At 38.1% G+C, this 15827-nt stretch overlaps 1 protein-coding gene across 1 annotated transcript in view; it reads left to right on the forward strand.

Moving 5' to 3' along the window:
• CDS1 (CDP-diacylglycerol synthase 1) overlaps window positions 1-15827 on the forward strand; it is a 74809-nt gene that overhangs the window by 37740 nt on the left and 21242 nt on the right. Inside the window, exons 3-5 of the mRNA XM_032633716.1 lie at window positions 779-875; window positions 5770-5867; window positions 8334-8473. Coding sequence (XP_032489607.1) covers window positions 779-875; window positions 5770-5867; window positions 8334-8473 — 335 coding nt within the window. The remainder of the gene's footprint in view (window positions 1-778; window positions 876-5769; window positions 5868-8333; window positions 8474-15827) is intronic.

Here is a 15827-nt window from a genome sequence, read left to right on the forward strand (position 1 = left end):
CCTGTGGTGATGGAGGGCAGGCAGATGGGCTCCCCAGGCTCTTACTGACAGCAGAGGGTCGAGGAGGTCAATTCTCAGTCTACCGGGGACCAGCCAGGTGTGCCTCAGGGAAGCTGTGCTCTAAGCACCAGCAGAGGCCCAAGGAGAAGAGAATACTTTTCTATGAAAGGCTCTGTCCCCACAGGAAACCAGGCAGCACACGCTGAGCAACAGAAAGAACTGACCTTCAGTCTGGCCTTGCCCTCAATGACAGACCTCCCCACACCTTCCTCATTTCCTTGAAATCGCGGTGCTTTCCAGTTTCAGTTCCGCATTTTCCTTTCTTTACTTTTTCTCACTGCAAGGCCGTGCTCTCTGTTCTACACCACCTTAAAATCCATACTCTTTTTATCCACCACACGGAAGGACAGACACCCTTTGGGAGGGCTGTGCACCTGGCCCCTCCTTCCCACCTGAGTGGCCCTGGGCGGACACGTGCGCACACCTGCGTTGGCCACCTCACCTCCCAGCCTCGCGATTCATCCTGTTCACATGGAGCAAAAACTAGTTCTTTTCTTCGGCTAACAGGATTTTTACATTTCCTTTAGCTCTCAGTGAGTGAGCGAATGCTATTGGTTTGTTTGTTTGGTTTGCGTTGTTGTTATTGTATAAGGTAAAGTATAGGGGATTCCTAAAATATAGTTAAGGGAAACCTGTAAGTCTGGCAACTCATTACTGTAACAACACACAGAAATTTAAGAACACGTTAATGCTAACTCTACAAATATTTCCTTTTTAGGTGGAAAAACTGGTGGATTCGTGGAATTCTTACTCTAACTATGATTTCATTGTTTTTCCTGATCATCTATATGGGATCCTTTATGCTGATGCTTCTTGTAAGTGTTTGCCCAAGTGTCTCTTGCTTTGTTTTTCGCACTGATATTGAAGTAAATTTGAGCATGTCATGAAAAAGAAGGTGGTTCGAGGCTTGACAGCAGCAAATTTAGTTCCTTTAAGCATCTTCTGGTTCATGAAATGACCTGGACTAATCTTTTCCATTTGCAAATTGGCCATTCAGTGTGTATCAAGTATACGTGATATTCAGTAGATACACAACTTTGTGTCAGACATTGCACCAAGCATTAGGTAGAACAGAAACACACACACCACACACGACTTCAACGTATATGACTGTTAGCTAGATCCCTGACTTCAGGGGACTCATTCTAATGGCAGAGACATGTAAGTAACCATATGAATAAATGGTGTAGTAAATGAGTGGAATAAACCCCATGATAGATCTTGTTGGAAGAGCATAGCAAAAAAATGACCTCATCCAGTGTGAGAGAGAGATGAGGGAAGACTTCCAGAGGAGGTGATGCGAAAGCTGAGTCATAAAGAAGCACTGGATGGGGGAGGGCATTCCAAGTTGGGGATATCAGGGGCAGGGGTGTAGTAAGGAGAGATTGTGGTCCGTTGGGGGGTTTGTGAGTTATACATGTGGAGAGTGTCTAGGGATGAGACTAGAGAGGCAAGCAAAAGACATTCTGGGAGTTGGATTTTGTTGTATATGGGAAGCCCAACAAGTTATGAAGTCAGACACATTTTTTCAGCTTTTTAATTCATTTCATTTAACACATGCTTCAGGATGCCTGCTACATGCCAGGCAGTGCTGGGGAATGATGCAGTCATGCTGAGAAAAATGCACCTGTGTCTGCCCTCATGGAGCTTACTGTCTACATATTAAAGAACTGATCAGATATGTAATCATAAACTGCAGTAAGCATTTGAAAACATGAATTGGATGCTATGAGAGCAAAGGGGGGAGCCAGGAGACTTTCCAGACTTTATCCAGTGCCCAGCATCTGCACTGCGGTCTTGAAAGTTGAGTAGGATTCACTGGGGTGAAGGGGAGACCTTGGAGGAAGGATTTTTTTTTTGCGGTTCACGGGCCTCTCACTGTTGTGGCCTCTCCCGTTGCGGAGCACAGGCTCCGGATGCGCAGGCTCAGCGGCCATGGCTCACGGGCCCAGCCCCTCCGCGGCATGTGGGATCCTCCTGGACCGGGGCACGAACCCATGTCCCCTGCATTGGCAGGCGGACTCTCAACCACTGCGCCACCAGGGGAGCCCCTGGAGGAAGGATTTTCACAGCAAAGGATTCCCTGTGTATAAAAGCCTTTATATCTAAAGAAGTATGAAACACTTGAAGCCCAAAGTGATAGAAGTAAGAAGTAGAAATACATTCATGACAAACATCACGCATTTCCTGGGTGCTGAACATGGTTTAGCAGTGAACAGCGAGAGCCTGCTCTCAGGGATATGTACAGTGTCCCTCCTTTTTATTATTTGTCTTCATCCATCGCAGTTGCATTTATGATGTTTATGTTAAGGGAACATGAATGGATATACACACACTTGGTACTCAATTGATACTACCTTTATGTGTTTTAAGGTATTATTTACATTCACAACCCTGACTAGGTCATTTATATTTTGAGAAGTACATTTTGTACCTAGCTTGCATTTGCCTTATAATATCAGCACTCAAAAATGACGAATTCAAGAGAGTTTTATTAAAAACTTACTTCTAGCAAATGATAGTTACTATTTTAAGATGGAACTCATATTCCTTAAAATAAAAGGAGTTTTTTTCCTCCAACCTTCTATTTATAGTGCTTTAATTGTTGCAGTCACAGTTTGGAATCACGCTTTCTAAGTGATGGAGTTGCTAAAGCATATTTTGATTTAAAGGTAGATGTGAACATATAAAAGATATAAGAGGTTCCCCCACCCCTTCCTGGAACTCCTATAATAGCTGTTTTAATTCACATTATTTAACTTATTTTTAAATAGTGCATTCGTTTTTTTCCCATTGTGAGAGTTATAAAAGTATATTGAAATTACTTTGGAAAAGAGATAATTAAAAAAAAAATCACCCCAACCCTATCATCAACCACCACAACTCAATTAATACTGCCATTTGATGTATTTCCTTTCATCTTTTTTTTTCCTTTTAAAAACCATGATTGTAATTATAGTGTGACTAAAATTTTGTATCCTTTTTAAACTAAATATTGAATGTTTTGTGTTGCTCCACGGTCTTTATAGCCATCAGCTTTAATACCTTCATCTACTCAATGAAATGTAGTACATCATAAGTTATTTAGAGCAGCGTGTTATTTTTAGACATTCAGGTTATAGTCTGGTTTTTATTTATTGTGAATAACATTATCCTAAACATATTAGAATATAAAACTTTTTCATATGCAGGATTATTTTCTTCAAATAGATTCCCAGAGTGAAAATAGGCACTTTTATTTGGATAACACATAGTTCCAGCTCAACATATCTAAATCTGAACTTCTGTTCTATCGCCAGCCATTCTGCATAACTCTATCTACTTTTCCAAGCCTTCCCTGGTGTTGTCCTGCATTTCCCTCTCTCCCTTAGCTCCCCAGTTTCCTCAAGCACCAAATCCAGTCAGTTCTACCTCCTTGATGTCTCTCATTCCTTATACTCCACCCTCTTCTGGCACTTATCCATACTCATGTGGATGGTGGTATCTTGCCTGCCTTACTGTCTCTTCTCTTGCTGCTTCTTCAGTCAGTTCTTTCTACCTCTGTTATTCCCAGACATTCATGTCTGATCACGTCCTTTCATGATCAGCACCAACTCCTTTGTGCAGCCTTTCCTGCTGTTTCCTGTGGTGCTGTGACCAGACTCATCTCTCTCTACTTCTCACCCCAGCTTTGTGTTCCAGCAGCTCTGGACTACTTATAGTTCCCTTAACATCCTCCTCCTCTCCTATGTACATGACTCTGTACATCCTTCTCCTTCACCCCAACTGGGCCCATCCCCACCCTTACCACAGGTTTTTTGTCTGCCTGTGCTTATATCCATGTGGCTGTTTCCATGTAGCTGGTAAGCTATAAGTGACAACCATATACATGGATGTGTGTGATATTAAAAATTCTTTTTTTCTTCTTTCAGTGAAACACCATATATAGTGCTAATGGTTGCTCTTGAACAAATGTATTCATAGAAGTAGCATCAGTTCATTTGATATTCTAAAAGCCCTTGGTTCTATAAATAACATGACTTTGCCATTTTATCTTAACATCTAGCATTGTCCCCATTCTCGGATTATTATTGTTAAAAAAATGACTTGATGTTATACACAAAAGCTATTTGAAGGACAGTATTTAAATTTCCTCTTGTGTTTATAATATAACACATTTACGAGTTTTTCTTAAAAGAACTATTTGTAATAGTTTGGCATAATATTTTCTTACTGTATGGCTGAGGGGACATAACTACTTCTTTTAAGTATGTCATTGGACATGTACTAGGTATAGTGGGGAAAAATAGCTTAAGAATATCCTGGGCAGTAGGATTGGGAAAGCTGGTTTGTGGCGATCTCAAAAAGAAATCCCAAAGTATATTCTTTGGCAGACTTTGGTTAGCTCTTTCTGTAAAGGACCAGATTGTTGTATTTTAGGCTTTAAGGAGCCACATATGTGTCTGTCATATAATCTTTGTTTTTTATTTTTAACTCTTTAAAAATATAAAATCCAGGGTCTTCCCTGGTGGCGCAGTGGTTGAGAGTCCGCCTGCCGATGCAGGGGACACGGGTTCGTGCCCCGGTCCAGGAAGATCCCACATGCCGCAGAGTGGCTGGGCCCGTGAGCCATGGCCGTTGAGCCTGTGCGTCTGGAGCCTGTGCTCCGCAACAGAAGAGGCCACAACAGTGAGAGGCCCGCGTACCGCAAAAAAAAAAAAAAAAAAAAAAATATATATATATATATATATATAAAATCCATTCTTAACTCCAGGGTTGTACAAAAACAAGCCCTTGGGTATATTCTCTAGAGGTTGAAAAAGTCTGCTATATTCACAAAGCTGTTAGTTTACGGTGATGAGTGTTCAGCTTGCCATTTGCTCTTTGAGTCTTGGAATTGTCTTAAGCCAAACACTGGATATGATGCTACAGTCTCAGAAATTACCTTTACCCAGATTGGTGGATTTAGCAGTTTGAAGGACAGCTACATAGACCATCAAAAAGGGATTCTTGAATATAAACCCATTTACTAGGCATGTGTATTGGACACTATTCAGACAGAACCGCATGGACTCACTCGACTGGCCAGTGGGGCTGCAGATGTAGAAGGCTGCTTATAATTTGTCAAGGAAGCACTGCTTGGGTTGATCAGAGATGTGTGTAGCTGGCTGTGGGAGAGTTGGCATGGAGGGAAGAATGAAAAGCTCATGTCCAAACCCCTGGGTGACTGGGTAAAGATATTTTAGCCATTTGTCCCGATAGTATCTTTATCCTTGGCAAGAATACCAGGTTGTACGATTAAAAATATATACAAGCAAACTTTCACTTATGATCATTTTCCTAGGATAACTCAAGAAACAAATGGACAGAAAGAGCATCCATCTTGAGATGGACAACCACAAGAAATGAAGCAGTAATTAGGGATAAAGCCTAGTCAGCTGTGATCCCAATCAGACTATACCCCTCAAACTCTAAACTACAATGCCACCTCCTACCCCGGGAAGGATCTCTCAAACTTTTTGAATAAAACATTGTTTTTCTTGCCTCTTTGGGATATCACTTGATTATAGAGAATTTGAATATTGAATTTTTGCTGCTGATATTTAGACTAACTAAAAGTGGGTAGGCTGAAGATTTTTAAAATACATGTGACAACAAGCTACTTATTAAATAACTCACCATAAATGTAAATATTGAGAAATGTATGTTAATGTTTTCTCTTGGTTTCAGGTTCTAGGCATCCAAGTGAAATGCTTCCATGAAATTATCACTATAGGTTACAGAGTCTATCGTTCTTATGACCTACCTTGGTTTAGAACACTAAGCTGGTAAGTGACTTAAAACTGTTTCAGATATGAAAATCTGATTCTTTTCTGAAGTTTGTAAGGAAGCATCCTGATCAATCAGTATCTACATGGTTGACCTTATAGATTGATTTTAAAGAAATATAAATTAAAAGAATGAAATTGAATTTTGAAAGAAGGAAATTACCTTTAACGCTCCCATTTCAACACAACTATTTTCATGTCTCATCTTTCACTCTTTGTAGAGATACCTGATTTAAATTGAATATAAACACTATTCTTGTGCTCTTTTTAAAAACCTCAGCATTATATTCGACACATTTTTGTATCCTTTATAATTACAATTTTAACAGAAAGTTTCATTTTGTAAAATGTTATGAATATGTGTAATCTTTTGCCTTATTTCCCCTCAGTTGATATGAGACCACACACAAAATTTGATATTTCTACAAGGACTTGAAGATGAGATATGAAAATAGTTTGGGGTTTTTTTGTTTTGTTTTGTCTTTTTTGGTCTTTTTTTTTTTTTTTTTTTGAGTGATCAGTGGTTTATTCAGGACGGGAAAGCCGAAGCTGAATGTCTGTCTCCCTCCCCTCCCATCCACCCCTGCAGGCTGGCCCACATGAGCTTTTCATTCTTCCAAAGCCCCCATAGGCCCCAGGATGCCGGTGGGGGGTGGGGGGCAGGGCAGTGAGAGGAGGGATGACCTCACCTTTGCTGCTTCTGGTTTGGTCTCCTCCAGGCCCTGGGCCCTGTGACATGCAACAAGGAGGGTAGTCAGAGGGATGAGGAAGACTCTGGGGTCAGTGCGTAAGGCACCCTGCTAAATATTTCAGGGCAGTTACCAGCCTCTGAAATATTGTATATGTACAGATGCATGTAAAATTAGTAAATAAAAATCACCAAATAATTTTAATGTTTAAAGCTTTATATATTTTTTAAACTTTCTAGGTTTCTTAGTTATCAGGACCTTGACCATGAAACATGATAATATGATAGTTCATAATTAACCTAACAGGCCATGTCTTTGAATATAGTTGTTTGATTAGTATCAGCCAGAGGGGCCAGTGTCTTATTATAACAAACGTATCACTTTTTGGGTTTACAGTAGTCGAAAACAGTTTCTTCGTTTTGTTAACACTTAATTTTTCCTTCTGGAAAGTTTCTTCATGAGTGGCAATGTGTACAGGGAGTGTTAGGTAGATTAAGTAGTCGGAGAGTAATTAAAAGCTAAACCGTGCAGGATTGATTTTAAGTGTAGGGGGAAGAAAAAGGTAGGTCAAGATGGGCTCCAATGATTGTAGAGGCTTCTTGGAGAAGGTGAGAGAGAAACTGTTACTTGAAATAAAGACAGGCTTTGGCTAGAGAAGAGTGTTCTGGGTTGGGGAAGCAGCACCCATCAGGTTTCAGATGTGGGACAGAAGAGGCATGTGCCACAGATGGTGAGATCTTCCTGGCCCTCCTGAGCAGAAGGTGTATATTTATTAGGAAGTAGTGGCCAGAAAGTTGGATTGGTGGCTGGAGTAGGCTTTGACAGCCTTACAGAGGCGACACAGACAGTTTCCATTGTAGGAGAGAGAAAAATGGCAATATAGCTGATAAAAATTAAAATACTTCCCTTTGGGAACAGTGGGGTATAATTCCATTCATGAGAACCAGAGGGAAACCACCCCTTTCATCTTCTACTGCCCTCCTGGCTGCCTAGGACTCTGCCCTTCTAAGGAGGAGTCTGGGAGGAACCCTAAGGCAGTGTTTCTCAGCCTTTTTTTCTGGCTCACACATGCTCCCATCAGCAAAATCTCATGGGTTCAACTTCTCCCCGGGGACAAAGATATACCAGAACTGGGAGAAGAGATAGGTCATTTATCAAGTTTTTAAAGTTTTTCCCAGAGATTTTTACCCGCTGCTAGCTCCGTTCCCCACAGCTACCCTTTTTGAGTCACTGCTCAACTAGAGTGCATCTAGAGCATTGAGAAGAGGGGGCAAGACCCCAGTATGTGCAGGGCAGGAGGGTGAGGTTAGAGGTCAAATTACCTCTACCTTCTTTTCCTGTTGATCTTCCCTAGGGCAGGTGGGAATTTGGCTTAGGATCTTTACAAAGCATTAGACCTGTGAGTAGCTGGGAGTGAATTTTCATTATAAACTTAATGCTGTGTGTGTGTGTGTGTGTGTGTGTGTGTGTGTCTGAGAGTGTATGAGAGTGAGTGTATGTCTAGTATTTTCTACAATGTTTCCTAATTATCTGTTTCTGGTATTTAGATATTGAGCTAAATAAAGGCATGAACTATTCAGTAAATTTTTATTGACTGATAAGTTTGAAATTAAGTTTAAAACAGGAAAAAAAGCATTTTGGTGGAATATATCATGAACTGGTCTTCTCAACTTGGTTCTGAACTTTTTGTCATCATCAAACTGTAGAAAATAGTTTTGTTGAGTTTGAGGGAGAAAAGAATTCAAATCTAAAGAAGCTAATTGTTTTAAAATTATAGGTACTTTCTACTGTGTGTAAACTACTTTTTCTATGGAGAGACTGTAGCTGATTATTTTGCTACATTTGTTCAAAGAGAAGAGCAACTTCAGTTCCTCATTCGCTACCACAGATTTATATCATTTGCCCTCTATCTGGCAGGTAAGTTAAGGAAAAGTCTTTATTGATATGTAGCCAATATATGTTACATGCTTATTTTTATTTGTTATTTAAATTTATAACATCCTTTATTTGTTACATTTTAATCCAGCTTCTCTTTGTAAAAAGTCTCATATATAAAGCTATTTCTTTCATCACAGTCTTAAGCAGTAGTCACTCCCTAATGGTGGTTTAAAAAAAAGTACTTGCTTAATAGTCACTCCATATATTTGAAAATTTTCTTCACAAATTATAGTAAAGGCACTTTTAAATATATGGGTTATTTACCAAGTATAATTTATAAAGAAACTTTCACATATGTATTGCTTTATTTGTTCCTAGGAAATAGAGTTTTCATATAGAATTATTCGGGGTACTTAGTTTTCCTGACATGGTTTATTATATATTCATATATATATATATATATAAAATATACATATTTGTTTACAGTAGGCTATGCCACATGTTTTTATGATTTTAGATTAAGAATCAGATAGTTAGGATAACATTAGAATTAATAGATTTGTTTTCCATTAAAGTTTACCAATCATAAAAGAAATTTCTAAGAAATTGATTTAGATATGTACCGTTTAAAAACCAGATTGCCAGTATGAATCCTGGTTCCACCCTTTACTAGCTGAATAAACTTTGGGAAATTTAATTAGTTTACCTGTGCCTCAGTTTCTTTGTCAAGCACTTAGAACAGTACCTGGTACTATTTAAGTATTTATCATTATCATTATTTCCACTTTTAAAGGAGGAAATGAAATTTATTTGTGAGTTTTCACTTTAGCTTTTAATAGTTACTGTTTTAGCTCTTAGGAGTTTCTCATAAATAAATTCTTCTCCAGTTAATACAATTCTGGAAACTGAATACAATATGGATGACTTCCATTTCTCATTAAACAAAAAATATACAGAATATGTGGGGAAGAATGTCCAGTCCTTTAAAAGTATGTCATTTATATTCAGTAATTATGATCTTTTTCATGGTGTTCAATTTTAATAAACATCCCTGCAGATCTTGGTCTCTATTTTATTTCTGATTCTAGGAAGCCAGAGAATGAAATACAATCTGAAATGATAATGGTAATTTTCAGAGAATCATTTTTGGGGCAGGGGAACCTACATTTTCCAAAGAAATTGCCTGTTTTACATTCAGGTTTTTTGTTAAGTCCAGTTTTCTCAGTCTATTACTTAATTTTTAAAAATTATAAATGATATGTCTAACATACATTCTTGGAAATAGATATTGAATGTAGATGTCTTCATTCTTGGAAATAGATATTGAAAAGTATTTTTGTTCTTTCAAGGGCAAAAGAAGTTATTCATTCTAAGGTAGCTATTTCATTTTAAATTCTAATCAGTTTAGAAGAATCATGATTATTAGAGAGATTAATTATGACTGCTAACAGCTAAAATTTTGGAGAATAATATGCTTGACTCTGATTTTACGTTCATTAAACCTCATCTGTGACATTTTTTTTCATGGTAGAAGAAATATTGCATAGTTTCTCTTATCAAACAAACACGTTTGATTCATTTTGTTGAATATAAGGTAAATTCTGGGATGGATTCTTTACTATTACAGGAGAGAAGCATACTGTACCTTCTTAGTCTATATTTTTACAGGCAAGACTTATTAGCAAGAAAAGTGTCTGTAATAACAATAACTTTATTTCATATATAATTCTTATAATTACTTAATAGTAAAATTGTGATTAATTAAAATATAAATCATTAACATATGTGCATTAGTTAAAAAGTCTGATATGTCAAAAGAATCTGATAATGTTATTGTTAATGTAAACAATAACCCTGCACCCCAACACTTGCAGGTTGTTTTCATTTTTCTAAGTAATATGCCTATTTCTTAATTTATTTAGGCATTATCTATTGACTTCCTGTAATAACCTCTGTCTCTTCTCCATACTCAGTTTTTTATTGTCATTATTAATATTATTAAATAGGTACCTAAAATATCACTTTCTATAGAGCCAAATAGTATCTTTGATTACATTTCCATTCTTTTACAACATTTTGCTTTTCCTGCCCTTAATAGCTGCTCTTTACCTTTTCTTTTCCACCTTCATAAATTTCTGTGTAGGAATCCTTAATTTTCCTTTTGAGTCTGTCCCATGTCTGTTGGTCATTTTTTCAGATGTTCACAGAAATCAGAGAGTTGATTAGTTCCCGTTTTTCCTGGTGACCTTTATCCCAGGGACGTCTGGGCTCCTGTTCCTGTTTGGACTGGCTGCTTGTAGGCCTGCTGTCAGCTGTCCCCTCATGATTTGGCTTTTCCTGTGTCTTCCAATTTCTAGGATAACACCCTCATTCTGCTGCAGCGTAGCCTCTAATAGTTTCCTATGAAATGTGCTTAGAAGGTAAATATTTTATGTTCATACATTTCTAATAATATCTTTGTTCCGTTCTCACAATTGACTGCTTTGGCTAGGGTTCCACTTACTAGTAGTAGACTTGTACTTAGTCCTCTAGTTTAGAAGCCCAAGCCTTAACCTTGCCTTCCAGTGAGCCTTTCCTGTTCAGTTTTCTCTAGAAAATACTTCTACTTGTCCCTGATTTCTCAGATCTGCTGAAAGTCATCCAGTCGGTTTTCCAGCTTCCAAATTTTGTAGCCATTTTTCTTCTTTTTTCCTTGACATTTCTTCAATTCTCTTTGCTCTGTAGGTTTTTGCCTTAATTTCTTTTAACATGATTTAGTGGGCTACCAGGACGGAAGAGAAAGAAATGTAATACATGAACAATTGACCATTTAAAAACAGAAATCCTTGATTAGTATTTTATTTTTCCCTTGGCTTAAAACAACAACTAATTTTTTTCTCCTGGTCCTGTGGATTGACTGGGCTTCACTGGGCAGTTCTAACTTAAGGCCTCCCCTACAGTTGCAGTCAGATGGCGGTAGTGCTGGTCATGTGTGTCCTAAGTGGGCTAGACGTCCAAGGTGGCTCACTCTCACGGGCACGGTTAGTGCTGGCTGGTGACCCGTAGTGCTGGCTGGTGACCCATAGTGCTGGCTGGTGACCCGGGCACCCGAGTGTGGGCTCTCCATGGGGCTTGGCTCTCTCAGCACCACGCCTGAGTTCTGAATAGGGAGGGCACCAAAAGCCAAGCATCTCAAGAGTCCTTACCTAGGATGTTTTGTTTTGTTTTGTTTTGTTTTTGCTGTACACGGGCCTCTCACTGTTGTGGCCTCTCCCGTTGCGGAGCACAGGCTCCGGACGCGCAGGCTCAGCGGCCATGGCTTATGGGCCCAGCCGCTCCACGGCATGTGGGATCTTCCCGGACCGGGGCACGAATCTGTGTCCCCTGCATCGGCAGGCGGACTCTCAACCACTGCACCACCAGGGAAGCCCCCTACGATGGTTTTTTAAAACTAGTTTTTAAAAATGAAAACATAATACGTTCCCACAGTAAAAATTCGGGCTGAAAAGGAGTATTCCGTGATATCTCCCTCCCCGCTCAGAGCCTTACTTACTCTTTCCAGGGGCTTCCTACCACTATTCAGACATTATCTGAGTATTCAAGCTTATATGTTTATATCCTCCTTCCCTCATTTTTGTACACAAATGAGAGCAGACCATCCTGTACCTGTTTTTTCCCACTTAATGTAGCGTATTTGTGGTTTTATATTGGCACATCTAAACTTATCTCACTTTTTCCGTATCTGCAGTTACATCTGATGTGCATACAGCAAAATCTGATGGGTAGCATGTCAGAAAATAAGGCAACTACTATTTCCTTGCTTTGCATTTGCTCTAACTTATACTTGAAAATAACTTCTCAATTGAGAGGGTAAAGACAATGTAATTTATTTTCTTTCTTGTTTCTTTTTATAACATTGTATACATGATAGCCTCCCAACCAACCCTTTTCAGTCATTGTTTCTTCATTCCCTGAAATTTCTGACTCTACTTTTATAAAACAAAATCAGTATTTCTTCTTTTTTCTAACTGATTTCCACCATGGACATAGCTTACCACTTGCTCTTTTATAGAATCATGGAAGCTTATTGAAAATCATCAGTGTTGTTCCTTCAACAAACATTTGAGTGCCTTCCAAGTGCCAGTACTGTACATGGTGTTGAGGATACCAAGAGAAATAGGCTGGTAGCGTGCCTTCCAGGGTATTGCAACTGCTGAGACACATGTCCCCTAGTTCATTGCTGGAATGTGAACAAGGACCTCTAAGAGCATAAAGAAGGGGAAGGAGGGCCTTTCTTTGCTGGGGTGGGAAGGCCATAGAACACCTTGAAGAAGAGATGACAGGTGTCATGAGAAGCAAAGAACAATCAGGTGTTTGCCAGGTGGACAGAAGGAAAGGGCATTCCAGGAGGAGGTAACAGCTGTACAGTCTTGAGAACAAGAGAGGGTGGCATGTTCAGGACCAGTGAGAGGCAGTGAAGGTTGCAGAGGTAAGCAGGAGCCCCGTCTTGAGAAGCTTTGTGTATTCTGGGAAGAGTTTGGGCTTTATCCCAGGAAAACTACTGGAGGATTTTAAGCTAAGAGATGATATAACCAGATCTGTAATTAAATGAAGGATGAGTTGGATAATGTTAATAGAGTGACAAGATAGGAGCCTGTTGCTCTAATTCATACTAAATATAATGTAGGCTTGGCCTGAGGTTTATATTTAATACTAAGAGGGTTATAAATTTTAAAAAATTATGGGACTTCCCTGGCGGTCTAGTGGTTAAGACTCCGAGCTCCCACTGCAGGGCGCGGGTGTTCAATCCCTGGTTGGGGAACTAAGATCCCACATGCTGTGTGGCACAGCCAAAAAATTAAAAAAAAAAAAACTAAAATACTGTGGGCTGATCTTAGAAACCAACTGCTATTTATGATAGTCTATGAAAAATTGCTTTTGTATCCCAAATTATTGGCTTGAAATGTACTTTTTGTTGAGATAATTATGTATTTCCATGTAGTTTTAAGAAATAATAGAGAGTCCCTTATGCACTTTGCCTAGTTTCCACTAATGGTAATATTTTGAAAAATTACACTGTAAGATAACACCAGGATATTGACATTATTACAGTCTTACAGAAGTATTTTTAAAGCAAAACTTTTTTTTTTTAAAGTATAGTTGATTTATAATGTTGTGTTAGTTTCTGGTGTACATCAAAGTGATTCATATATAAATTCTTTTTCATGTTCTTTTCCATTTTGGTTTGTTATAGGGTATTGAATATAGTTCCCTGTGTTATACAGTTGGCCCTTGTTGTTTATCTATTTTATATATATTTTATAGATTGCATCTGCTAACCTCCAAATCCTAATTTATCCCTTCCCCACCCCTTTTCCTCTTTGGTAACTGTAAGTTTGTTTTTTTATGTCTGTGAGTCTGTTTCTGTAAAACACAACTTTGTAGTAAGCTAGGAGCTACTGGGATAAGAGATGAAACTTCCAATATAAATTATTCATAGTATTCTATATCTGTTATCATTTTACACGTGTCCTAAATATGGCCCTATTAAATGACCATAAGCACTCACTTTGTGTTTCTCTTGTTTTTTTAATTTTCAGTGCCTAGCACAGGGTCTGGCATTTAGGTTCCCAATACACATTTACTAGATGAATGATCAGGAAGCTGAGAACATGCACATCCACACACAGTGCTTTTTAGAGAGATTTTTTTTCAGCATCAGTGTTTTGGTTGCTGGGTCTTGAGGCCTTACTGGTGATTCTTGAAGTGATTAGCAACATTCATGAGCTTAGTCTAGCAAACGAAGGTAGACTTTAAAACAGGAGTAAGGAAATAGAAAGTGTGCTCTGTTGAGATATTTGTACCTTTCTCTCAAATTATGCTGATAAAAATCTCTGGAATTCTTCTCGTTAAACAGCATTCCAAGGGTCCTGCCCAAGTTTTAGTTCTGCAGTGGTCAAATGACTTTTATAGGTCTTAGCAGATTTAAAAACCAGAGACAACACAAGCTCTTTCACTGACGTTGAATTTTATTAAAATAAAATGTATGTATATCCAGGTCTGACCCACTCACCAAGGCCCACCACATTAAATAACGTGTTTAATATTATACCAGATGACTCACTGACTAGGACCTGGAAATCATCCTGACACTTAGATAATTTTGTTGTAAAATGAATTTGAGTGATAGCAAAAAGAAAATTATAGGAACAACATTTTCTCTAGAGTCTGGATATATTTTAAAAAGATCTTGGGGCCTGGATTTGGGGCTCTTTAGAAACCAGAGCAACTATGTGATTACATGTCTAGTAATGATGGGTGAATAAGCTTAAGATGTTGGACCCTTAATATCATCACCTTAAGATCTCTTTATCTAACCAGTGATAGGCATATTAAAGGCGTATTAAGTTTAGTGGTTTGGTTTTTTTGTTTTGTTTTGTTTTTGCTTGTATTTGTGCATGGCTGACTGTTTTGACTTCTTTTTAAAAACCCTTAAGGTAAGTTATAACTTGAATATAATACTTTGAATTCAAGAAAATCAATGGACTTATAAGATTAAATTATAGCTAAAATTAATGCATGATTAAGAATGTTTTTCCAAATATCCTGAATATGTTTTATCTCAAAGGATGGTGATGAAATCTTTGAAAGATGCCACAAACAACTGTTCATAAAGGACTGTATCTTCAAAACCACTTACAGTTTTTAAATTAAGATGATTAGAATCTATACACATATCAGTCTTGTTCTATACCTTAAACTCACCGTGCAGATTAAGAGAAAACTTTTCTCTATCTTAGCCAATATAATGGTTGGTTTGTGTGAATTTCTACAGTGCACGTTCAAACTTTTTAAAAACAGCTCAGTTGTATTCTAGTGGCTGAATATGGGCACACATAATGCAGTGTGCTTCTGAATTTGTTGAACATGATGTTTGAAATGTTTTGGAGTTGGATTAGTTAGGGAAGTGTAATGAAAACTACAGCCATGTGAAAGTAAAGGATGAGTCAGTAAGCTCCAGTATTTAATCCTGGGTCCATCTTTGTTTGTTTTTTGAGTTAAGGACTGCATGTGTTTACTGAATTGGTTAATCACCAATAAGAAATTTTAAAAATAACTTGATTACTTCTTTATATTTTCTTGTCTCTTCAACTAGATTATGAGCTCCTTGAGTGGAATGACTATCTTATCCATTTTTTTGTATCTTGTGTCTGGTGCATCTAAAGTGCTCCATAAATATTTTTTGATTGTTCATTTTTTCGGAAATTTCCTCTATCCCATCTTTTGGACTTTTCAATGTCTTTTTTTTCCCCTTCACTTCTCCTGACTGCTTTAGAAATCTCATTCTTTTTTGTTCTTTTTGAATATAATTGTCTGTAATCTATTGGGTAACTGGCTCTCCCTAACCACCTGG

Source organism: Phocoena sinus, chromosome 5 (genome assembly GCF_008692025.1).
Source record: "Phocoena sinus isolate mPhoSin1 chromosome 5, mPhoSin1.pri, whole genome shotgun sequence".
In the NCBI taxonomy this organism is placed as follows: domain Eukaryota; kingdom Metazoa; phylum Chordata; class Mammalia; order Artiodactyla; family Phocoenidae; genus Phocoena; species Phocoena sinus.